Below are 27,839 nucleotides of genomic sequence, written 5' to 3' on the forward strand. Positions count from 1 at the left end.
CTCTTACTAGAATTCTGTTGTAGTAATTAAGGTAGACCTAACTGCAGTTTAGAACTGTGTAATTCTTGTGTATTATTTTCTGTTTTCAGTAATTAACAGCAATTTTCATTCTGTTAGGGTGTTGTAAGAAAACAAATTCGTAAAACTAAGTAGTTTTGTAGTGTAGTAGTAGCCTATATTAATTAACTTCTTGTGTGATCTTTGTGAACTATCCCAGACAATATTTCTTTCCTTTCATTTTTATTTTGCACAGAATAAGTTATCTTATTTTTCTTTTCTTTTTTTCATTATTCCATAAAGAATGGCTAAGGAGTGCAAGTGTAGGAACTGTGGGTGTGGCCAGGCATTAAGGAGTACGAGGGAGGAGTTGGAGAGTTTGAGGGAGATAATTAGGATTCTCTCAGAGGACAGGAAGGAAAGTAGGCCTCCCTCAAACAATGTACAGGATACAGTCAGTGTAAAAGGGGGATGGGAAGGAAAGGGGATAAATGTAGAAGGTAGGTGGGTTCATGTTTTAAGGGGAAGGAAATTGCAGTCTAAGGGCTATATTCAGGATCAGAATTCAGGACAGATGTCTGTGAGAAATTGGTATGAGTCACTGCAGGTGGAACAACCGACGGAAGTTGAGGAACAGGGAACTGTTGCTGAGATGTGAGGATGTAGGAGGAAGGGAAAAGGTAGGAAAGGGAAATGTGGAGTAGTGGATAGGAAAAGACAAGTGGAACAGGGTCATGGGAGGGAGAAAAGGGAAAAGGAAGTAGCTTCTGCAGCTGTCAGGAAAGATGGGGCTGACCAGGAGGGTAGTACGTCAAATGAGGTGGGTAGGGTTGAGGCTCTGGCCATGGGGGATTCCATTGTTAGACATATGGGGAAAGTGTGTAGAGGAACGGCAACCAGGGTAGAGTGTTATCCAGGAATTAGGTTGGGGCAGATGTTGAGAAAAACGGAAGAGAAGGAGGAGGGAAAGGAGAAGGTGGTAGTGTTGCACATTGGTACTAACAACGTAAGACAAGCAGGTATAAGTACCAAACATAGCTGAGGATGTGTAGAATCTGGTAAATGCAGCATGGGTAAAGTTTAAGGAAGCGGAGATTGTTATCCGTGGAATACTACGCAGGAGGGATACTGACTGGAAGGTGATTGGGGAATTAAATGAGACTATGGAGTGGGAACGTGGGAAACTGGGAGGGAGATTTCCAGATCCTAATGGGTGGGTAGGAGATAGGGATCTGCGCTCAGATGGCCTTCACTTAAACCGCAGTACTACATATAAGTTAGGAAATTTGTTTAGAAGGGATATAGGGAAGTACATTCAGGAAAATGGGGTGGCCTAGGGAGCGGTGATTAGGGTTCAGGGAACTGGAAGTAGAGTAGGGATAACAAAAAATGTTATTGCTGAACTGCAGAAGTATTGTAAAGAAAGGAATAGAATTAAATAATTTAACAGATATATACTTACCAGATATTGTAACAGGAGTGGATTCATGACTGAGAAATGATATAATGGATGCAGAAATTTTCTCACGGAACTGGAGTGTGTATCGTAGAGATAGGATAGGAATGGTAGGAGGAGGAGGAATATTCATTCTGGTGAAAGAAGAATTCATAAGCTACGAAAAAGTTAAAGATAACAAACATGAAATTCTAGGTGGAAGGCTCATTTCAAAAGATAATAGGCAACCTGATGTCTTTGAAGTGTACAGACCAGGAAAGGGTAGCGCTGACACTTTTTCAGAATTATTTGATAAGATAATCAGCTATGTGGGAAACGATATGGAAAGGAATGTGATAGTAGCGGGTGATCTCAATTTAACAAATGTCAACTGGGAAGGTAAGCGACCGACAGGAAGCATGACCAACAAATGGCATATAAGTTAATATGGGAAGGGCAGCTGATTCAGAAAGTGATGGAACCAACTAGAGGAAAGAATATTCTGGATGTGGTGCTGGTAAAACCTGATGAGCTCTATAGAGAAACCGAAGTAACAGATGGTGTTTGTGATCACAAAGCTGTTTTTGTCGTAGTTAAAAATAAATGTGAAAGAAAGGAAAGTATTTAAATTAGGACTATTAGGCAGTACCATTTGGCTGATAAAACAGGCATGAGGGAGTTTTTAAAAATTAACAACGATCGTTGGAAAACAGTAAATAAAAATGTAAACAGACTCTGGGATGGGTTTAAAGCAACTGTAGAGGAATGTGAAAATAGGTTTGTACCTTTAAATGTGGTAAGGAATGGTAAAGATCCACTATATTATAACAGAGTAGTAAAGAGACTAAGGAGGAGGTGCAGGTTGGAAAGAAATTGAATTAGAAATGGCTGTAGAAGTAAGGAGAAATTGAAGGAAGTAGGAAATTGAATCTAGCAAATAAGTCAGCTAAGGATAACATGATGGCAAGCATAATTGGCGGTCATACAAATTTTAGTTAAAAATCTAAGACTAAGTATAGGTACTTTAAGGCAGAAACAGGTTCCAAGAAATACATTCCAGGAATCATTAATGAACAAGAGGAGTGTGTATGCAAGGATCTTCAAAAGGCAGTCTTCACAGGGCAGAAGTATTCAGTCAGCATCATAGTCATTTAGGTAAATTAGAAAAGCAAGATTTTATTAAGTTGCTCTAATTGGTAGTAAACAATAACTTTTTCACGTTTAATGGCACCATCTACCAACAGAACGGTCTGGCAATGGGTTCACCGGCCTCAGGTATTCTCGCAGAAATTTATCTGGACCTCCTTGAAAACACAAAAAATCAACAACAATTTTGATAACATCCTTTTTGGGCCAGGTATGTCGATGATGTCTTGGTAATTATTAATGAGAACTTAAACGACGCCCACACCACTCTTCTAGCACTACACAACATTGACTCTGATATTAAATTTACCTTGGAATCAGAAATAGATCAAAAAATCAATTTTCTAGACCTTACCATTACTAGACACCCGGAATCTTTAACCTATAAAATTTATAGAAAACCCACCCAATCAGCTGTTACAATTCGACAAGATTAATCTCACCCCCACGATCACAAGAAAGCAACATATAACAGCCTTGTTCACAGAGCATTCAATGTACCTATGACTAAGAAAGATCTTCATATCGAACTGAATACTATCCGTAGCATAGCAAAATTCAATGGCTTCAGTAGCCAGAAGGTATTATCAATAAACATAAATTCCGTCCCAAAACCACACTTAAAAAAGAAGTACCTAAACACGAATCCTTTTCTACTTTCAACTACACCAACGAAATTTACAAGATTACTAATATTTTAAAGAAAAAAGGTGTAAAAATAGCTTTTAAAACCATCAACAACAATTCACACATTCTACATAATACCTCACACATTAATAAAGTTAACAAGTACACAAAATCAGACGTATATAGGCTTAAATGCAACTCCTGTTCTAATATTTCTTATGTAGGGCAGACCGGTAGAAGCTTTAATATAAGATACTCGGAACATTTTAATGCAGTTAAATATAACAAATTTTCGGCTATCGGCCAACATATGGTCGACTATAATCATAAATTTACGAACATTAAATCAGTCATGGATATCCTCAAAATAGCTTCTTCATATAATCGAAAACTTTTTACATACATTTGGACGAATATTTCAATGCTAATTATAATCTTAATGAAATAATCGAGAAACCTAATATTTTGTTTGATCTTTTTATCACTTATTTCAGAAAAAGTAAGTCAGTAGACCAAAAGTCTTTCTTCAAGTCAATTAAAGGTCCCCCGCTAACACAAACACCGCCATCTTCCCTTCCGCTTACCTCGCCTTAAGCCACCTCCCATTTCCCCCTTCCCCTCCCCACTCACGTCTCTCCATGCTCCTCCCCTTATTAATCCCCTCCCTTCCGCTCACATTACTCCCCTTCTGCCTCAAGCCGTTCTCACTCTGACAGTTGCACTCAAACCGGCAAGCTCGTTTCACATTGTGCAAGGCAAGTTCTCAATGTTTGTTTTTTCACTAGTCTCGTTCCTCACTTTACTTTTTCTCGCGTTAACTCAAACTCTCTCTTCCTCAGGTTCATTTTGGTTCCTATTGAATTGGGATTGCTCCTTTGCATCACAGCAAGATTCAATTCACCTCAAGATATACCCTACAACTCTAATAATACTCAACCTTCGCTGTGGACTTTTTAAACATCAATTTCCTCTGCGCTAATGTTGATTCACATCTTCTAGAACCTAATAGAAACTGGACTTTGTTTATAATCTGACTTAACCAATTTTAAATGTGCAACTTTGTCAACTAAAGCTGTTTTATTCTGTTTCGAGATAACAGTCGACTACTACTGTAATTTTAAAAGATTTCATTGTCACTGTTTATATAATTTTGTCACATTCAACTGTTCGTATATTACCATTTTATGTATATCAACTCAGGTCACTTCATCTTTCATCTCACCGAATCACTCTGTTTTAGAAATATAGTTTACACTTGTCTTGGCTAGGCTGATGATGGTCCTTATAGGACCAAAACTAGTACCTTATAATATTGTAATGTTATTGTAAACATTGCATGATTGATATGTATTGAGAAGGTGGAAATAAGTTTTAGCATTTACTTTACGTGAAATTCTTTCAAGAATAAAATTTACTGTGTCCACCTATTCAACACAATTATATTCTGTAGTGATAAAATCCTACATGAATTACATATACTAATTAGGTACATGTTTTGCCCTAGTTTTGGGCATCTTTAGCCTAATAATAATATATTAAGATCAAGTCCTTAAACCAATTAAACATTAGAACTTAAAACTAAATACAATGGTCTTATGTTAAAAATTTTTTTTACAAGAAGTTGAGCTTTAGGTGATATTTACATAGATTAATCCAACAAGAAAGGCACAAAATTCCAGGAAACATTCTATCAGATGAGCACCTGACTAATGAATGATATTGATATCATGTTCCAACACACATATTTATAACCTCTAAAATAATACCAACCAACCACGCTTCTTTCTAATGGGATATCCAAGCCCAACAAGATCGATATTATACCACGGTTCCGATTTTGTAGCTGTGTACTTACGACATAGGTGACCATAACCACCTTTGAATGAACACATTTGTATAAACTATCAACCTAATGATTCATCCATACAGTAGGAGAAGTTCCAATTTACGCTTTGGACAATTCCTAGTCATTGTATAATAATTTTAATTGCTTCCTTGTCACAAATTCTGGGTTTTAATTAATGTACACATTTTTAATCTATGTAAATATCACCTAAAGCAAAACGTTTTGTAAAAAATTTGAACATAAGACCATTGTATTTAGTTTTAAGTTCTAATGTTTAATTGGTTTAAGGACTTGACCTTAAGATTATTATTAGGCTGAAGATACCCGAAACTAGGGCGAAACATACCTAATTAGTATATGTAATTCATGTAGGATTTAATCACTACAGAATATGATTGTATTGAATAGATGGACACAGTAAATTTTATTCTTGAAAGAATTTTACTTATAAGTGGTACGTTACAAGTTATAATTCACATAATTGATCCGTAAAGACTAATGATTATGCTACCTTTGCATGGTCAAAATACCGCGGCCCTTTAATTCACTATCAGGGGGCAGGCCCGACCTTAAATACATCTCAAAAGGACATGTTTTTTGAGAGTGACTTGATATCAAGAATATTACAGGAATATTTATTAACAATCTATTCAATACAGTCCACAATTTATGTGGTTAGATTTTTACGTAGTACTACAGAGTTGTAAGATACATGTTTCACCCTTTGTTTAATGGGCATCATCAGCCTAACTCAATCTTAAAACAGGTAGTTGTGAAACTTACCTATTCTTACAATGTGGTATTAAACTATTAGTGTTGTAACGCTGTGGTGTCTTAAAACTAGCAAAACATAACATCTAAAAACATGCAGATCAGTAGTGAGAAGAATAAGAATAAGAATAAGAAGAAGAATAAGAATAAGGAGGAGGAGGAGAAGAAGGAGAAGAAGACAACTGTGCACTATTTTGGCAAACTATTCAAATGATGCTGGAATATGGCACTAGTGGCGATGTCATACAAGTAGGCCCAGTTGAGTTTTGGACGTTCCCAGGAATTTGGGAATCGTTCCCCAAGGAGCGACCATAAATCCATGCACAGAGATGTCGTCCAAATAAATTTGTTCTTGTAGTATGGCATGGTTAGCTGAAGATAGCATTAACTTCATCTGACTGACCAATGTTAATGTTGGACTCAAAAGTGCATTATTGGGTCTAAAATTTGTCCATGCTTACCATCAGACCTAAAAGGTATTGTATCAACACGCCTGGTACTGCCATTGGTGACCAGACCAGAAACTCCCGCGTGTATTTCAAGATATCGTGATGGGGCGTGAAGTGGAAAACTAGAATGCAAGTGAACTAAATAACTCCAAACGGAAGTAAAATTTTTAAATATTAAGTTCCCAGAAGAAAACCATAATTTAATTTCATCGATTGCAAATGTTAAAAACATTTAAGCTCTTTAGGCCTTTTCAGTTGTGAAATCACTAATGTTTCGCCCCAGTGTAGCAGTGGGGTCATCACTTGGATTACTACACCTTTCCAAGACGCTGCTGTTGAGACACCACTGCAAGCCTTTTATGTAGGACAATACAGTGACGGTGCACTAGGGGAATAACGTGCCTCCATTTGTATAAATGCCTTTCAGTTATTGCCTTTGGAAATCGTGTGTCCATCCTCTGATGTCTACTACTGGAAAAGACCACGAACTGGGATCACATCTTAACATAATTCTCAATTTTTTACCATATTCTTAAATTTATATTAATATTAATTATGTTTTTCTTTTAAATTACTCCGAAGAAAAATATACTACCTTTCTGTGTAATTATTTTACTTTAAAGGGCCCTAAGAAATTGCTGAAATATGATGTATTACATGCATTTTAATGTCTAAGTGAATAAAATGTGCAAATAATCAACCTGTAACCATGAAACATTCTCCAACATTATAGTAATAGTGAAAATATCTGATAGAAATATTTAAAAAATAAGTTTTAACACTCACCAGTCCAACTTCGCCAGTCTTCCATCGTTATCATGATGTAGAGCTGCAGGACAAGTTGTGGGGCCGATTCCATAAATGATTCAAATAACCGCAACATACAAATATCGCTCTGCTGATGGTAAAGTCGCTGAAAGTCTATTGGATCTCCCGATGATCTGGCCTCAAAACCAGTCTTCAGCACAAGAACATATCTGTGACAAAAGATACCCATTGTTGAGAATTTAAATTGTTTTGAACTGTGTAGTATTTTTACGCTCTTTTGTTTTTGGTTGTGTATCGTATCATGGCGACTCTTGGACCAGTGAAGTGAATTAGTGTTGTTGTCTAAGTCTGTAATCTATCACGATTATGTGTTGTTATTGAGTTTAAAATAGTAAATATATTGAATGCATGAAGTCGGATCGAGTTTATTACAACATAGTGGTGACCCCGAAGTGATGGATGCTGTGAGTTTATTCCTGTTCTAGAAGAGAAGGAATTTGAAGTACTACAGCACGTGGTCCCGAGTTACTATTTCTTCCAAGTCGAGAAGGAATAAGTATGGAGAAACTGAAGAAAGGTAAGATACCTGTGAGAAAATGCTTCACAAACAAAATAAACGACATAAGGGGAATTATAATACCAATATAAATGGTCCGTTATTGGACATTATAAATTTTCCAGCTAGCTCATTCTTGGTTGCCAGCGTTTCGCCCTCGTGTGCTAGGGTGGGCTCGTCAGTTGGTACCTAGCACACCTACCAATACGCTGGCTAGTGCATACCGTGGAGGCCACTGCGTAGGCTAACTGGAGCCACCGGCAGTGCCAATGCACTAAGAGACTTTGTCTCATCACTAAAAATTTATGCCTGCTTGGTAGGTGTGCTAGGTACCAACTGACGAGCCCACCCTAGCACACGAGGGCGAAACGCTGGCAACCAAGAATGAGCTAGCTGGAAAATTTATAATGTCCAATAACGGACCATTTATATTGGTATTATAAATTTGCTCATTCAGGACAAATATTTCAGATTCCCCATGGAAATCAACATCTATATCATAAGGGGAATTCTCGCAACAGGTATTTCTCCAGATTTTAATGATGCACTTACTTCAAATTTCAGTCGTTTAGAGGCATTAATGTCGGAGCTTCATGAATTAGACAGCAAAATAATGGATGCACTTTTAGATAGCAGTGATGATATGACAGTAATTGTATCAGAAAAAGAAACTTCCAAGAAGTATAACGATGAATTTGAGATTATACGGGTACAGATGAATAATGTTTTGACGCACCGTAGATCAGACCGTTCTTTAGGTGAGGCACATGAAGAGGCCTCATGTCGTAGTCAGGATAGAAGGAGAACTTATAAACTTCCTAAGATTGAAATTAAGAAATTTAATGGAGATTTACGGGAGTGGTTAAGTTTTTGGTCACAATTTCGGGAGATTCACGAAGACGATAGTTTGCATGGTAGTGACAAATTTCAGTATTTATTGCAAGTTATGGAAATAGGAACTGAACCTCATGAAATTGTGCTTAGTTATCCACAGACGTCAGAAAATTACCCGAAGGTCATTCAAACTCTACAAGAATGGTTTGGAAGAGCGGATCTTCTATTACAAGTGTACGTTAGGGAATTACTGAAGTTAGTGATTTCAAATGCAACGCAGGAGGACAAGCTTCCATTACCCACCTTGTTAATCAAGCTAGAGTCTCACCTTCGATCCCTCAGTAGTTTGAATCTAGCATCTGCAGACCCAAGTACATGGCTCTTTCCATTAGTCGAATGTAGCCTCCCAGAAGAGACATTACGAGCCTGGCAAAGAAGTCGGTTCTTGAAACAATAAGGAAGTACAAATGGAGAAATTGGGCCTCGACTTGAGTGCCTCATGGAATTTCTATGTATTGAAGTCCAAAACAAGCAGCAGATTAATTAGCTCAAGCAGGATTTAGTAATTTGGCTGTGAAAAGTAAGAATGAGAAGAGGTTAGGTTCTACCAGGATGGAGAAGAAACATAATAAAGACCCTGTAGATAGACCCGTTCCTACTGTTGCCGCCCTTTACAACAACAGTTCTTCAGTGTCATGCATTTTGTGTAGTAAATCTCATGAAAGTGATAAATGTTCTTTTACTAGGAAGATGAGTATAGAAGACCGGAGATCAAAAATGAAAGAAAAAGGTTGTTGCTATTTGTGTACAAAACCTAACCACTTAGCTAAGAACTGCAAGTCTTCTGTTCACTGCTTACTTTGTGGAAATAAGCACATTACTGTTATGTGTCCTGACTTATCACGAGCTGAGAAGAGTGAATCTAATATTGAGAAGGAAACGCAGCCACCTCAAGTTACATCCGACCTAGCTAACCATACTTGTATAAATCAAGTTGTCCTACAAACACTGATGGTCAAATTACAAAGGAATGGTAATCAATAAACAGTACGAGCATTCTTAGACTGTGGCTCACAACGAAGTTACCTCCTTCAGAGTACAGTTAAAGAGTTGAGGCTAGAACCTTGTGCAGAAGAAATAGTAACCCATGTTTTGTTTGGTGGAGATCAAACTTCTAGCATTAAACACAAAAGATACAAAATCAACATAGGAAGAAATGATGGACAATTCAGTTATGAAATAGTTACGGGATCATCCTAGAATTTGTCAGTCGATTCCACGAGTGTCAAGATCTTCGGACTTGTTGCAAGAGTTGAAAATGAAGAGGATATGGATCAGTGACCTGGGTGATGATTTCCCCGAGATTGAGCTCCTCATAGGAATGGATGTATATGCCAAGATTCACACAGGAAAGACAGTCCAATTGAAGAATGGACTACTAGCTATGGAAACGAAACTCGGATGGACTTTGGCTGGTGAGAGGTAAGACCAGTCTGTTGATGTTAATCTGAGTAACCTCACCATCTCAATGGCTTGTGACGATATGCGAACCACATCTGAGCTTTGGAACCTGGAAACTATTGGTATCTGTGATCAGGTAGAAGACAAAATGACTGAAGTCAAACAGAATCTCCTTAGCACTTTGAAAAGAGATGGCAATGGTCGCTATATAATAAACCTCCCATGGAGAAAAAGTCACCCCGAGATCAATTGCAATAAGCATATTGCAGAGAAGAGACTTGAATCTACAACTGATAAGCTGATGAAGGCAAACCTATTCACCAGTTATGATCAGATTTTCACCGAGTGGAAGAAAGAAGGATTCATAGAAGAGGTACCGAATGAAGAATTAGAAAGATGCTGTCATTATCTTCCTCATCGGCCAGTAATTAAATTAACAAGCTTGACAACTCATGTTCGTCCTATTTTCGACGCATCCTACAAGACAGAAGGAGGTGTTTCACTGAATGACTGTCTAGAGAAAGGGCCCAATCATGTTCAGTTAATTCCAGAGATACTCCTCAGATTTCGGGAGACCGTAATTGGAGTTACTCCAGACATCCGAAAAGCCTTCCAAATGATTGAGGTTGCGACGGAAGATCATGATTCCCTGCGTTTCCTATGGTGGGAGAATTGCGATATGCAGAAAATCAAAGTTTACAGACACTCACGAGAGGTTTTTGGAACTACCTGCAGTCCATTTATACTAGGCGCTGTAATAGAACACCATATTACCAATGTACAAAAGGAAGACAAATCAACAGCACATAAATTAATGGAGTCGATGTATGTCGACAACTGTGTGACATCGGTAGCTTCGAAGGAAGAATTTGATACATTTCGAACTGAGAGCGTTAAACTGCTGAATGATGCAAAAATGGAACTTAGGAATTGGGAATATTCAATAGAAGGAATCACAGCAATGGAGGACAGTGAAACTGAGAAGGGATACATCACAAAGGTTCTCGACTACAGTGGGACAGAAGATGAGACAACTGAGTGTTGAATTTAATACAGAGTTTTTAGCTCTCCCAGAAGTATTGACGAAGAGAATCTTACTTTCCTTAATACACAAGATTTTTTATATCATTGGGTTTCTCACTCCAGCACTTCTCCCATTCAAGCTGTTGTTGCAGAAGGCATGGTGCGTAGAAAATGAAACCAAGAAGCTCAAACAGAAGTGGGACACACCATTACCTGAGAGTATCGCTAATAAATTTTGTAAGCGTTATCAGGAAATAAACTGCTTAAGGCAAGTGGAAGTTCCTCGATTAATCACGGGCGGTGTGAAGGAAAGGAATCGATGGTCGCTTCAAACCTTCGTAGATGCTAGCCAACACGCTTATGCTGCTGTGATCTTTTTACGAACTGAAAGTGACCAGGAAGTTTCAGTGCACCTGCTGTTAGCTAAAGCCAGGATAGCCCCACTTAAGACCATCACTATTCCCAGACTGGAATTATTAAGCTGCCTAGTTGGAAGTAGACTCGCATCAACAGTTAAGTCTGCTCTACATCTACAAAATGTGAGAGAATATTTCTGGAGTGATTCTTCAACCGCATTAGCCTGGATAAGAAGAGACAAACCATGGGCTACATTTGTTGGCAGTAGAGTAAAAGAGATCAGGAGTTTAACAAGTCCAGAGGACTGGAAACATTCCAGTAACACACAATCCGGCCGATCTCATATCAAGAGGATGTTATCCGACCCAGCTGAAGGAGTCATCGTGGTGGAAAGGTCCGGAATGGTTAAAACGACCAGAAGAAGAGTGGCCACTTAATCAGCTGGAAGACAATGAGGATGAAACCGCAATCCTAGCAGAAAGGAGGAAGAAGTTGGACTGGACTATGACAATGCTAAGTCTAAAAATGACAAGAAATTTGAGTTTTTCTCAGCGAGTTAGGGTTATGGCATGGATTCTTAGATTTTGTAGTAATGCAAGGAAGATTAACTGCCATGCAGGTCCCCTACACTTTTCAGAAATAAAGGCAACAGAGCTGATTGTCATCAAAGGTATTCAACCAGATTCTTTCCCAGCTGAAGGTGATAGCGTCAATGGGATAAATGTTGTCAGAGACGAGGAAGGTCTCATCCGAGTGAAGACCAAGACTGTGATGAGAGAGGATCTAATGAACTTCAGATACCCATTGTTGCTACCTAAGGAACACAAAATAGTTGAGCCACTGATTATGGAGCAACATAGACTTCATAGCCATGCCGGTTTGCAGTTTTTAATGGCTTATTTGAGGAAAAGGTATTGGATAGTGCAAACTAGGAGGACTGTAAAGAAAGTGACAGCAAGTTGTCTGCAGTGTAAACATCATAAAGTAAAGAATGCTGAAACAGAGTCTGCCCCTCTACCTAATGATCGAGTAAAGGATGCCAATGTTTTTGAAGTGGTTGGCATTGACATGGCAAGACCATTAATTCTGAGAGGTAATTCTAAGGTATGGATTGTTCTCTACACCTGTGCCGTCTTCCGGGCGGTTCATTTGGAACTGGTTTCGTCATTAAGTACCGAAGCTTTCATTCTTTCATTGAGAAGATTTATCGCTAGAAGGGGCCGTCCATCCTATTCTGACAATGGTACTAATTTTGTTGGGGCTTCCAATGCATTAAAAGGCCTAGATCTCCAAGAACTTCAGCAACAATCTAGGTTTCAAGAAATAGAGTGGAAGTTCAATCCCCCTACTGCAAGTTGGTGGGGAGGATGGTGGGAACGTCTCGTCCATTCCATTCAAGAATTGTTGAGACGAATGTTCGGAAGGTCTGTACTCACTTATGAAGAATTACTGACTTCGCTTTGTGATGTAGAGGCCGTTATTAATGGACGCCCACTGACTTATATATCAGAGGATCCTGAGGATTTAAATCCTTTGACACCATCAATGTTTCTTAACGATGTTGGAGAGGGTTTTGTGCAAGATATTGATTACCTCGAGAAGAAGTTCCAGGCACACCTGCGCTACCGACAACACCTGATGCAAGAATTGAAACAGCGCTTTAGGAAGGAATACCTGTCCCAGCTGATCCAGCGTCCAAAAGGAAAAGGAACATCGACTTTGAAGGAAGGTGATGTGGTTCTGGTTGGTTGCGAGCAACAAAAGAGAGTGGAGTGGCCACTAGCAAGAATAGTGTCTCTCTTTCCTGGCAAGGACGGTGTATCTCGGGTAGCCAAGTTAAGACTGAAAGATGGAACACTGATAAGACCTATTGAACGACTGTACCCTCTGGAGATAGACACTCATGAGGACCCCTTAGTTTCCAAAGCCTCTTCACCTGATAAAATTCCCCATGTGTACAGAACCCATAGTGTGCAAGTATGAAGAATGAGATTTCCACCTAATCAATACTTTATTACAAAATGTTTGAAGTTATCTACATTGAAACAGTACCGGTTTCGACCTGTAAAAAGGTCATCATCAGCTGTTGGTGAACCTGCTTAATAGCGATAGTACGTAAAACATTACTAAAACTAATTTAACAAGAATGCCTTATTCTAATATAATATTACTTAAAGTATATACATATGGTACAATATGGGGCTTAGACTCATTGGAGTTCCATTCAAAAATCTGTGCTGTGATGATAGATTATAGAACCCATAGTGGTCGAAGAGTGGTCCCCAATCCAAGATACTCCTCTTAAGTTATAGACTATGGAACTGTGCTGAAGAAAGGGTCCTGTGATATTTGCAGGCATAAGTTATTTGTGATATCAAAGTGACTGAAATTATTCCCACAATTTCAGGGTGGGAGAAATGTTGAGAATTTAAATTGTTTTGAACTGTGTAGTATTTTTACGCTCTTTTGTTTTTGGTTGTGTATCGTATCATGGTGACTCTTGCACCAGTGAAGCGAATTAGTGTTGTTGTCTAAGTCTGTAATCTATCACGATTATGTGTTGTTATTGAGTTTAAAATAGTAAATAAATTGAATGTATGGAGTTAGATCGAGTTTATTACAACACCCATTATTCAATTTAATGTCAAATGACAGTGATATAAGGTTCTCTCTCTCTACTTGCCAGTATCTCTTTGTACATTGACACTGTGATTACAGAGATATAAAATAACATTTTCTTATCTTAGGTACTGTATTTTTGAGATTGCTGAAGTGACCTTGAATCATTTTGGGTTTTAACCAGGGGTTTCAAGGCCAAATACCCTTCCTAACACCACGTAATTTTCAGGTATAAATTCCAACTTGCCATCAAGCAGGAACTGAACCACAGCCGTCCGGCTGAAAAGCTAGTAGTTAACTGTGGCATAGCATGGGAAAAGAAACTGGGTAGTCGCATGTACTGCTACTGTATTTTTGGTGCCTGCATACACAAAAATAAAAAATGATACCATAAAGGTTAACTCCATCACCGAACATACACAGAACTTCTAAATTTACAGCTGCCCATCCTCTCTTTGGGGGACTTTCCATAATCAATTCAAAGAATATCATTCCAATATATTTATATATATGCACTAACTACTTGTTTAAATTATTATATACCAATTAAGTCGTCTTTGTCCCACATGGTGGCAGGGTCTGCTGTTTTGAAACTCTGATGCCCCTTTACATGATCGTATGCCTGATTAGAACGCCATCCTGTAAACTTGAGATTTTTGTGCAGGGTATCAAGCCAAGGCTGCCTCGGTTATCTTAACACCTGCTTCCCATCTACTTGCAAAGTAAAACCAGTCTCTGCCACTGTTGTTGCTTCTGCTCAAAGCACATGCCCATACCAACGTAAACAGCTTTCTCTCATCTTTTCAACGACTCATGCTACTCCACATAGCCTGCCATATGATCATGCAGTGTCAGGTAAGATGTCTACGTGAACATCTTTGTTTCCATGACGGCCAATTGCCATTCCACTTCTTTAGATGAAAGCCAGCACTCAGCACCATACAGGCCAAAAGGGCAGACTACAGAACGGTACATTTTTTACCTGAGCCAGTCTGGAATCTTCCTGTCACAGAATACTATTTAAGCCACACATTGCTCAAGAGGTCAGAGATTTCTGCACTGAGTGTTCCATCAGTAGCAACTGTCAAGCTAAGGTATGCTATAAAAGTCCTTGTTGTAGTTGTTAGATCTCCATTATTGATTTTGATGGTATCCAAATCATTTAGTTCTGTAGCGAGATATTCTGTTTTCTTTACACTGAGCCACAGGCCAACTTCTGTTAGCCAGTTGTTCCAGGCTTGGACTTTATGTTGAAGGTCAATCTTACTTTCACATTTTCAGTCCAAGGTGCAGTTTTCTGCAGATCTCTTGTGAGGGAATCAATAAAGGTGATGAAGAAGAGGCAAGAAAACAGATCCCTCATGATCTCCCACAGAAAAAAGGAAATTAACCAATCATCCAGCAGCTGATTATATCCAATTCTTCGGATCATGGTAGAGCAGTTTGACCTGTTCTGTTAACTCTTCAAGTACTCCTTGCTTGCGGAAGTCAAACCAAATCAAGTCACGTGGCACTCGGTCAGAGGCCTATTCCAGGTCAAGGAAAGTGAGGCAAAGGTGCTTTGACTTCTCATAGAGCATTACAATAAGCAAGCAGCGTGAATAGCATCTATCGTCCCGCTACCTTTCATAAATCTGTGTTGGTTGATGATGAGGCTGACAACTTGCCAAATCCTTTTATCAATGATACATTCAAAGATCTTCATTGTGTTTAACAGAAGGCGTGCTGGGCGACAGTTGCAACATTCAGCTGGACTTTCCTTCTGCTTTCAAACTGGTACTGCATGCCCACCTAGTTTGAATCCTTCCACCTTCAATGATCTAATTAAAGCTACCTGTCAGTCACCGAGTTGAATCCCAGTGCTTCAACGACCTTAGCCTTGGTGATCAGCACAATATGTTCCTATACATATGTGAACTCAGGAGTTTTTGAGCATGTGGAAACACCCGATTTATACGGCCTATCTAGACGAACAGATCCAGCTGCCTTTATCAACGCCATGCTTATTTCACCCATCCTAGTTGTTTTTTCGATTTTCATTCTTCTGACAACTAGTTCCATCTCTAACATTGTAATATGTCCTTCTTCGAAACCCACACCATATATGGTAAATTGGGGTGAATCCGATCAAAAATTTGGAATTAAAAAATGGGGTAATCACATAACTGGGATTGTAAACAAAGGGTACAGATCTCTGCACATAGTTATGATAGTATTTAGGGGTTGTAGTAAAAATGTAAAGGAGAGAGCATATAAGTCTCTGGTAAGACCCCAACTAGAGTATGGTTCCAGTATATGGAACTTGATTCGAGAACTGGAAAAAATCCAAAGAAAAGCAGCTCGATTTGTTCTGGGTGGTTTCAGACAAACGAGTACCATTACGAAAATCTTGCAAAGTTTGCACTGGGAAGACTAAGTGTTATGTTCCGAGCTGTCAGTTGAGAGATTGCATTGAAAGACATTGGTAGACGAATAAGTTTGAGTGGTGTTTTTAAAAATAGGAAAGATCATAATATGAAGATAACGTTTGAATTCAAGCAGACAAATTGAAGCAAATACTTGTTTATAGGAATAATAGTTAGGAATTGGAATAATTTACCAAGGGAGATGTTAAATGAATTTCCAAATTCTTTGAAATTATTTAAGAAAAGACTAGGAAAACAACAGATAGGGAATCTGCCAACTGCGCGACAGCCCAAAATGCAGAGGAAGGGCGATTGGAAAAAAAAATCAGTTCACTGCAGTTAGATTGCAATGTAAGTTTGAAATGTTTTGCATTCAACTTTGATGATCAACAAATTCATTCATATTTTTAGACATGATATAGGCTTTTGGGCTTATGCCGTGTCAAGAAAACAAGGTGAAATTCTTTATATTTCGCAGAGAACTATGCTCTGCGTCTTCAGAAGAAAATCTTGACTGTTCACGAGGAAGACTCTCCATGTCTATAAATACGGACCGTGAAAGCATCAATGGTAACATTCATTCATATTTTCACCTATTATTTAAATTTAATAGGTGAATCAAACATAAACTGGAATTATTTTTTACAATTTTTTTTTAATTGCCCAACAAATACACAACAAGCAGGTCATTTTTCTACATAGTTACCAAAATTGACACACATTTTTGCCACCGAATTGGCAACTTTTTATGCCATCCTCGAAAAAAGAAGAATGTGTGCGCAGCCAGTTGCGGTGTTAGACGAATAAGTTTGAGTGGTGTTTTTAAAAATAGGAAAGATCATAATATGAAGATAACGTTTGAATTCAAGCAGACAAATTGAAGCAAATACTTGTTTATAGGAATAATAGTTAGGGACACTGCATCATCATGAAATCGCTTTCCTCTCAGTTCTACTTTCACTGGTCCAAACAAATGGTAGTCACAAGGTGACAACTCTGGACTGTAAGGAGGGTGCTGCAGTAGTGTCCAATGCATTTCTTCCAGTGTTTTCCGTGTTACAACAGGAGTGTGTCTGGCCTTGCTTTGTCGTGCAGAAGAAGAAAATCTCTGATTGGTTGCCAGCAATGTTTGTTGTGATACGCAGCTTTTGTCTCGAACAAAAGATGGCAGTAATCAGCTGCATTCACTGCCCTTCGTTCATGCATGAAATCCACAGGCAAAATGCCCGCATAGTCCCAAGAAAGAGTTGCAAGCACCTTTCCAGCAGAAAGGTGTGTTTTGGCCTAGACTGGGCCAGCTGGACCTTGTTCCCGCCACTCCATGCTTGCTTGTTTTGACTGGGGGATGTAATGATTAGAGCCCGGATTTCCATGCACTATCAAATCTCAAAACATGCACACTAAACTGGAAAATATGCACCATCAAAATTCAGTTCCTTTTGAAACATTGTACAGAAACTACCCTAATTTCTCCAAATTGTCTTGATTTAAGCTCATCCGTTTATCTGTCAGCACATTCTTAAGCACAGAAAATGTATCTTTTTACATCGCAGAAAGTGATAAATGCATACTTCAATGAAGACATTTGGACAAAATGAGGTCAAATTGTACATCTTTTGCATTTTCACCACGTCTTCTATAAGCTTGATGAATTCAAAATCAGGATTTGAACTAATTAATTTGTTCAACTAATCTGTAGCTGCGGCAGCTACTTCTCCATGCGATGATTGCAGACACAATTTTATGTCCTCAATAACTGTAACGATTGCCTGCTGCGATAACAAAGACGTGTGACGAGTGAGACTTCCGGGTAGGACATTCCAGGATAACAACAGTAGAGGGTTCAATGAAAAACCAGAGTTTGTAAGCTGCTATCCCAGTAACGCGGCGCCACAGAAGTGCGATACAAGTTTTCTTTTGTACATCTAACAGACAAAAAATGAGCCGTCAATGATTAATGCACAATTTACGGTTCAATTTATAGAAATGTACAACTGTAAAACTGGGACACCTTATCCTAAGAATTAGACATCAACGTGGGGACTTCCGAAATACGTCATTATTTACTCAAGCAACAGATAAGGAAGTGTTTGGTCAATTGGATTATAGGATTTGTACCATATGTAGGCTACTCTGATTGTCACATAGGATGCCAGGAATACATTCTCTCCGTCTCTCAGTAATAGACATACTATAGGCTATAACGTGGAAAAATTGTCCCAAATTCTGCACACTAACATTCAGAAATGGCACTATCATGCATGTTAACAATTTATATGCGTCAAAATCAGAATAAAAGTCATATCATGCAATATTAAACGTCCAAATATTCGTTATTAAATCCAAAATCTTCCAAATATGCATTATGCATGAATTTTCTCCTAAAATGGCCAAAACATGCAAACATGCACGGAAAAAGGATGGTTATTTGGAATTGTTAAGTCGTAAAATGAATATTTGCAAAGTTTGAGAAGTGTAGCTAGCTTATTGAAAAACATGCATTTGCATGGAAATCCGGGCTCTAGCAATGATTAACCCAAGTTTTATAAGTCACAATGCAACGCAAAAAATCATATCTTTCCTCCTCATAGTGATTCAGATGCCTCCGACAAACATCGTTGTGGAATTTTTTTGTTCCTGGGTGAGGAGGCAAGGAACCCACAAGGCAGACAATTTCCGAATGTTGAGTTCATCATTGATGATAGCTTGAACACTTCCAAAGCTTATTCCTATGAATGAAGTAATTTCAAAAATGTTTATGCACTGATCTTCTTCAATAATGTCACGTACAGCATGGATGTTGTCTGAAGTGATGCTTGTCCACGGTCGTCTTTTTCCGCTTTTTCCCGTCCTACAAAAAATTGTTTCTGCCATTCATACACCTTGAGTCATTGAGAGAGTTGCATCCCCAAACTGTGCACGGAGCCTTCTAAACATTTCTAAAGCTTTGTTGCCTTCTTTCACCAGAAACTTATGACGATGCGCTACGCAACGGATTTGTGTACCGCTTGCTCGCTCTGTTGTGTGTGACACATCAAAACCCTACTCCAGACATCCCCACCAACATCCTCTCAAAGCCACACCCATTTCCATTCCCTACTGGAACCGCTATTTTTAAATTACGGTTTATATTTGATGCACCTAGTAATTGTTGATTGTTTCAACTCAAAAGGTGGGGTGAATCCGATCACTAACTTATTTTGCATATAAGAATGGAATTAATCTACCAATGTGTGAATCTGATCACTATTTTGAGATTTTTAAACATGTTAATTATTTATAATGATCTACGGTATCAAATTTTATTAGTCTCAACTTGTAAAAAACATTACAATACACTTAACTCTTATAAGCAACGATACAAAAAACATTTGAAGTACGGAGGATTCCTGAACAAATCTAAATTACACACATTCCAAGTTTTAAAATGATATACTGTCAATATTAAGGATGATTTACTCATCATTTATGACATTAAATATATACCACACCTTCTACCTCCACATAACCTAACCGTGATGTAAAGGAGCATGAAGCAAACAAAAATAAAGGAGCAGAAAAGGAGAGTGCAGAATTAAAAGTATGTGATTTCACAGCCGTAAAATTCCCTATAAAAAATCAGGATTATTATTTTTAATGAAATGTGCACAAACTGTGCAAGTACATTATTACAGTTTTAATCTTTGATAAATTGGATAATTGGTTTATCTTTTGTTTCATCATTTGAGAATGTGGTATCTCCCACAGAAAATACCACATAGTTCACAGATACATCCTGGGTCACGTTGGTTGTACCCTTTCATCGTGGAGATACTATAGTGATAGCCATGCACCACCAGAGAGTTCACAACATGTTGGAGCTCTTGATTCATCCAAGATCAGTTCATCATGGCCTCTGCTGAACAGAATTCCAGCCAAATATCATTTTCCTCTCTTTCTTGTAGCAGTCTCATCTAGCCAAATGTATCTGGCAGCTCAAATTTCAATCACAGTTCTTCATTTAGGAATGTCTCCATAAAAAGAGCATTAAACATTTTTTATTTAGTTGGCAGCATTTGAAGATGCCTATTAAATGATATATTTGAGATAGGAAGTTGTTGATGATGTTTATTTTGTCCTTCTGGAAATAAATGTGCACCTGGGGCAGAAAATGTACAAATAGTGATTTTCCAGTTCATCCCAGAATCTTCTTGTTAACTTGCAAGATCAGATTCACCCAGCAAAATTGCAATATTGTCAGTAGATATGAATAGTGTCAAAACAGTGTTAAATAAGGACAAGAAAATGAAAAGTAGTATTTAACATGTTTGGATGAGAGTAAAAATATCATAACTTAACAATTCTGCAACTGAGGGACTTGTCAGCAACAGAAGTTATGACTGATATCTCTACTTCACGAGTGCAGCACACATGACAAACGTCTGCTGACAATGACAGCTGTTGGTAGTGTGCGCTACAACTTACCATTATTATAGATCAGTTCGTCCAGAACTCCAATCAGTGATCAGCTACGGGACTGTTATGGTACTGCGCCCACACTTCTCATTGTTGAAAAATAGTTAAATGATTGGATTCACACCACCTGATCAAGTCACCACATTTTACTGTACTTCCAGCGACTTTTCTGCACAATTTTCCACATTTAATAGTTTGTCAAAATAATCTTTCCATCTTTTCCATATCTCTGACTGTATTAATAACTCACCACCCTTCTCTTTCACCAACTTGGTGTATATTCTTTCTTCTTATAAGTCCATACAGCATCCTTTTATCCCATGAACATCCTCTTTCATCTCTCTTGTGAGTCTCCCCATTGTTCTTTTTTCTTCAGCTACCATTTTTTTATCTGTCCTCTTATCTTCCTAAGATTTCATTTTGTTTTCTTCTTTTCTTGTTTCTGTTTCATTCTTGCCATAGTTTCTTCTTTCCTCCCAGTGCTTCCTTTACCTTCTCATTCCACCACACTGTTCTCTTTTCTTTCACTCCCACAAATGTTCTGCCGCAGATCTTCCCAGACAACGTATAAATACCTTTTTTAAATCTGACCATTTCTCTTCCAAACTTCCTAATTCTGTATCTGGACTTTTACGTTCAGGATCCCCCAAAAATGCTTTTGTATTTTTTCTTACTTTTAAATTCCAAACTTTTCTTTTCTTAGCTTGACTTCTTTATTTTTTTTAGCTTTTTCCCTTTCCTCCTTGTTAACACTACCCGATGGCCTCCATCTATTCATTCTACTAAGAAAGTTTATTGTTTTACAATACAGTTACTCTATTCAATAATCATTATCTGCCTTAGATCATTATTAATTGTAAAACCTGTGTAAGTTGACCTTGTCAGAAGAAATTGTACATAAAAACTGTGATTTGCTGTTCCTATTGAAATGTGATCAAAAACAACAGGTGGTCATGTTAGAGAGGCGGTCAGATAGACAGTTTTTATTGTATTAATTACTTTCATCAAGTCTGTTTTTTTACTTTTTTAAGTCATTTTAAGAAAAAGTTTTGGGTCATGTTTTGAAATGTTTTAGGTTATAAACATCCGGGCGCTAATCATGATAGCTTATCAAGTCAGCAATAGTTCAAAAAATGTACAGCAAGTTAGAAAAATTGTACACCTGCAACATTTATAAGTGAACATGCTGCTGAAACTGTTAGCCCTATTCAAAAGCAAGCCCAGCAAGTCAATTTCAAATTTAATTTTCTACAAAAACAGTTAATATGTATTTCGTTCCTAAGTTTAACAGGAGAATATCACCTTTTTCTACATTTTGGTGCAAGTCTGAGCTGATAAAAACCAAAATAACATAAAAATTGTTAGTTGTCTCAAGATAAAGGACATACATGCAACATTTAGAATTAAATTTCCTACAATTATCCCCAAACACATTTCCTTTATATCTCTAACAGTTATATTTATTAACGTCAAAAACGAGAATAAAGTAAGGAGGGCACCGGTGTCCATTGTGCCCTATTGGGAAACATGTCAGTTGGGGCCAAGGCGGTGACGCAAGCCCGGCGCCAGCACACGCTCAAGTAATGTTCTGAATGTGTATGGGTAAAAACCATTTTTTATTATATTTTTACTTGTTAAAAGAGAATTTTGAGCATACTGCCCAGAAGGCTTTACACGTCGAGCATGGTACAGTTGGATGGATTAGGGTGAAAATTTGGTGGGGGTGGGGGTCCTAGTGGTTTAACATCGCACTAACACCCATACACATTCAGCACATTATTGAGTGTGCGCTGGTGTCCGCTTGCGTGACAGCCTTGGCCCCAGCTGACATGAGTTTCCTAACAGGGCACAGAGGACACAGGTGTCCTCCTTACTTTATTCTCCCTTTTGACGTTAATTTTTACTTTTGTATTGAATGTGTGGTGAAATGTTGCTACTGAAACATCAGAGAGTAAAAATAAAATTTTGGTTTCAAATGTTTTGATTTGGTGCTCTACATGTTAATCTGCTCAGTATCTCTGTTTCTTCTGTGTTTCTGCTGGATGTCACTAAGCCAAGGTAGGTAAATTCCCCTACATTTTGGAAGTTGTGGTTTCCAATGCTCCACTGCCATTGTGCTTCTCCTCTACCAATTCTCATCAAGTTCTTCTTTGTATTATTTATTTGTAGGTCTTCATTATCTATTTCTTTTAGACATTTAGTAGCTAATGACTAGAGGGTGGTTGTTGACCTAAAAAAATAACTAAATATGATCAATAAAATGCCCTTAAATTTATGGGAAATTGCTATAAGTTTTTAAAAAAGACTAAAATACTTTACCAAACTTAATTCAGGCGACTGTCTTAACAATGGTTTTAAAAGTAATATATCCCAGTTCTATTTACTGCACAGCTTTTGTTTTTGCAGAAATAATTATCTCCCAATTTACTTGAAAGTGTATATAATATGGACGTAATGATTTTCTGGATGCAGTGCTGGCAATCTGCCCCCGGAGAACCTGAGAACTCTTGTTGTTCTTCGCATTCGTGACAGATTTTGAATGTTTTCTCCTTTAATGCGCTGCTGTACAATAAACATGCTTTCCACAATCCCTTTAATAACGCTCAATTTATCAAATAAAACATGCCCATCTGATGTAAACAGGTTTTTTCCAAATTCATATGCTAGCTGATTTAAAAATAAAATATGGGGTAGTTTCATTTTTGGCATTTTCTTGCACAGAACTATATATACACTTCACAGGATAATTCTATACTGAAGCGGAAAGTTAACTGTTGTTTCCAATCCCTTCTCTTTTCCATTTGTTCTTGGCCTTGATGTACACAGCGGTGAATGACTGGCTGCAGGTGTGAAAGGATGGTGCTTGAGACTCGTTAGAAAATACTTTCTCCTATTTATCAGAGTTGTGTATTGTGTTTCTACACATACCTCGGATACAAAAGACTTGGCCATGAAAGATGCTTGGCAAATTGAACCATATGTAAGAAAATGCATATGCTTTTAATATTGTCACTTGTGGATGTTTATTAGCCTGACATTAGAGAATGCATGCTTAAAATTTTAAAATATAAAATGATTTGAAAACTCTTCAAAATGCTATATACTGGGCAAGTTGGCCGAGCGGTTACTGGCATGCAGGTGTGAGCTCGCATCCGAGAGATAGTGGGTTCGAACCCCACTGTCGGCAGCCCTGAAGATAGTTTTCCGTGGTTTCCCATTTTCACACCAGGCAAATGCTGGCGCTGTACCTTAATTAAGGCCACGGCCGCTTCCTTCCCATTCCTAGGTCTTTCCTGTCCCATCGTCGCCATAAGACCTATCTGTGTCAGTGCAATGTAAAACAAATAGAAAAAAAAAAAAGACCTAAAACCTGCTTGAAAGATGAAATAATGACTGATCATCCCAAATTGGCAGAAAATTCAAAAGAATGCAAAATAAAAACACTAATTAGCCTTCGATATATCGCAGAATAAATTTCTGTACTACTGACAACGTTCTAATGCAAAGGGGAAAAAGATGACATTTCAACAACATCCACCCCCTACTAATAACTTTACCTCATCATCTAGTCTTTTTTTTTTTTTTTGGTTGAAAATTATTTGCAGTCTCATAAGCTCTATTCTGCTGGTTTCTTTTAGTTTGTTTTCTTAATCTTTTCCTTTACCTCATCGAATATAATTCACTGATCATCTTAGAATATGCACCACCTCTACAATCAATTTTCATGTTATCACATGTTTCATATTCCACAGGCCCCATACTTCCACAAATCCTCCAGATATGTCCAAACCCCTTCACCATACTCATTTTTAATGATTGTCACAACTCCACCTCTTTAATTAGGTGTATATTCTGTCTGGATACAGTTACCTGCTACAGGATGGAATAGACCGTACATACTACGGCTCAATGTTAAGTCACACTGAACTACTTGACCAAAGAGTCACTCATGGCCCTGGATGTGAAAAGTATATCATTGATAATATCAAAAGCAGTAAATAATTTTCAATGCAGATTGATGAAACCACTGACATTAGAAATATGTCACAACTAATGTGGTATGTTAGGTGTGAAAACGAAAAGCAAGGTACATGAAAACATGTTCTGTGAACAATTGCCTTCGAATACAACAGATGAAGAAATTTTCAAGAAACAGTGGACTGAATTGGAAAACACGCATTGCTGTCTGCAAGGATGGTGCACAAAAAATGACAGCGCATCACAGAGGAATTGCAGCTAAAATACAACAGGTAACTCCTCAAGCAAAATACGTACACTGCAGTCTACAGAGGGAAGCTTCAGTTTCCAAAAGATGTCCAAATCAAACCCCATGGTAAGAATAAATTGACAAGAGGGTCCACATTTTCAATACAATATATCAAGTAAATGATATTGCATAAGTCTTGGGACTAGTTTCAGCAACTTAGTGGCCATCTTCAGCCAAATAAATTTAACCGATTATGTGATAACAAGAACATATGTATAACAGACAATGTTGCAGGAATAATTGAAGACATGCTCGCAAAAACGGTCTAACCCTCAAAATTTAAAAAAAATATGCTGCTATCTATTGAAAAACATGAATAGTAAATATTCCTACGTGTGCGCTAATATCCGCAGGGATCATTTAGAGGAAATACAGTGGGTGAAAATTTGAGTGTTTAACCTGAAAGCCTTTGTCAGAATGCAAAAATGGGCTAACCCCTATCTGAGGATGTAGCGGGAAGGGGGGCCAATGATATAATCTCATGCCTTCGGAATTATGTAATGACTTCCGTTCCTGAAAATGTTAACCATCTCATAGTATATTCTGATTCTTGTTTTGGTCAAAACAAGAAATTTTCTTTAGTTAGCTTTTGGACGATTTTAGTCCAGACTGGAAGATTTAATATAATAGAACATAAATATTTAGTGCCAGTTCACACGTATTTGCCATGTGAATGAGACTTTGGCCTTATAGAGAAGAAAAAGAGGCAAGTGTCATCAATTTACACTGCAGATCAATGGATGGAACTTCTTAGGAAGACTAGGGTTAAGAAGCCGTTTGCAGTGGTAAAGATGACACGTGAAATGTTTATTACCGCTTCGCCTTTACTGGATAAGATAACAAAAAGAACAGTCTCTGATTCAAAGCAAAAGGTATTATTAAGCAAGATTACATGTTGTAAAATCAGTAAAGAGGATCCATTTAGGTTACTTTTCAAGTACTCATACTCTTCTATTGAATATGATTCTGTAGATCTAAGAAAGAAACTACCTGCTAAACCATCATTCAGTATTGAATACATACCATGCAAGTACGACAGACCTAGGCCAGCACTTCCAGCCAAAATCAAGGATATTTTAGACTATTAGATTACATACCCTCTGTGTATCATGTATACTACAGAAATCTTGCTTCCAATGCATGTAGTCCCATGCAAGAAGAAGAAGAAGAGGATCCACTTTTTTATATTCCTGATTATGATTAAGTTAAGGTACAGGATTAAGTACCTGTAGGCCAACAGAATTATATGTATTTCCTTTCCATTTATCACAAAGTCAGATAGGTATGTTATATAACTACACATGTACATTGAGTATACAACTTCCCTTAATTTAATTTAGGTACTGCATCGCTAGTCTGCAATAAAACAACTTAAAATTGCTATGAAAAGATTTTCCTGATTTGATGTGCAATACGCCAGGTAAAATTAATGCAGTATATATATTTTATTTTTTTTGTTCCATTTACAAAACTTAAATTTTCTCCTTTCAAGCAAAGTGAGGGTTAGACTGTTTTTGCGAGCATGTCTTCAAATTATAAAATTAAATTACACATAATAACAAAATTTATGGTTATGATCTTCTTGTCATGATATGATGTCCGAAAGTTCACTTAGGACCTCAGGCAAAGTAGTAAATCTGGAAATGACAGCCAGAATTAGGAATGAATAAACATACAGAAAATAAATTTAAAAGGAGAAAAACTATTTACGAGACTCACCTCTAATGTATAGCTAAATTTAATGGCTACAACAGCTCCTTTATAGAGAAAATCATTAATAAACATAAACACCAACCTTCAATCACCTTAACAAAAAAAAAAAAAAAAAAACAATTTTTCATCTACTTTTACATTTAACAATAAACAAGTCTACCAAATCACAAACACATTTAAAAAGCAAGACGTCAAACTTGTAACTGAAACACAGATATTTTACAGAATACCAATTCTATTAATCATAGCAATAAGTTCACCAAGTCAGGTGTTTATAGACTCAATTGTAATAATTGTAGCGCATCTTATGTCGGTCAAACAGGTAGGAGCTTTAATACAAGATACTTAGAGCATGTTAACACCCTGAAATGTAAGAGATTTTTGGACATGGGACAGCACATGGGTGATACTAACCTTAAGTTCACTAATATCAACGAAGACATGAAAATTCTCAGTTATACAAAAAGGCCCCACTGATCAATATTACAAAAAAAATGTTTTCTCCATCTGCAACAGTTTTTCAATCCTAACTTCAATCTAAATGAAATTTCAGAGAAATCAAACATTTTATTTGACCTTTTAATTCCTATCTTTAGTAATCATGTCTCAGATAAAAAGAATTATTTCTTTTATAATCTCTCTCATTCCCGCGGATTGCGTAGTAAAGCGTACTGGAGTCGCACATTGTCTCCCGCGGGTTGCGTAGTAAAGTGTACTAGACTTTCAAACCGACTTCCTCTGCCATCTGTCTGCTAAACATATAACTTTTTGGAACCAGTGAATTCCCTACGCTTCCTAGATACTACTGGCATGCACGGAATCCTAAAATAGTGTTCTTTTATATGTTTTCTTAGATAGAACAGACAGCTGACTGAATGTAAACACATTGCAGCAACATGGCTGCTCATAACCACTTGAATGCAGAGGATATTTGTTACAAATTAGATCAATATGTTGACAAATGCAATGGTAGTGAGTTTGAAGTTGTAGGTATAATAAAAATAGTATGGGAAGCATTTGGGACAGGATATGGATCTGAGAGAAATCGAAATACGGCACAGGACAGGAAATATTCATTCAGGTACCGTCTAGTTTTAAAATATTAGGCCT

General features: G+C 37.6%; 1 protein-coding gene across 1 annotated transcript in view; it reads right to left on the minus strand.

Moving 5' to 3' along the window:
• Nucleotides 1-27,839, minus strand: part of LOC136874584 (uncharacterized) — a 249,392-nt gene that overhangs the window by 188,742 nt on the left and 32,811 nt on the right. Inside the window, exon 3 of the mRNA XM_067148220.2 lies at nt 7,058-7,248. Within this exon, the coding sequence (XP_067004321.2) occupies nt 7,058-7,248 (191 nt within the window). The remainder of the gene's footprint in view (nt 1-7,057; nt 7,249-27,839) is intronic.

The sequence above is a fragment of the Anabrus simplex genome, chromosome 5 (genome assembly GCF_040414725.1).
Source record: "Anabrus simplex isolate iqAnaSimp1 chromosome 5, ASM4041472v1, whole genome shotgun sequence".
Taxonomy (NCBI): domain Eukaryota; kingdom Metazoa; phylum Arthropoda; class Insecta; order Orthoptera; family Tettigoniidae; genus Anabrus; species Anabrus simplex.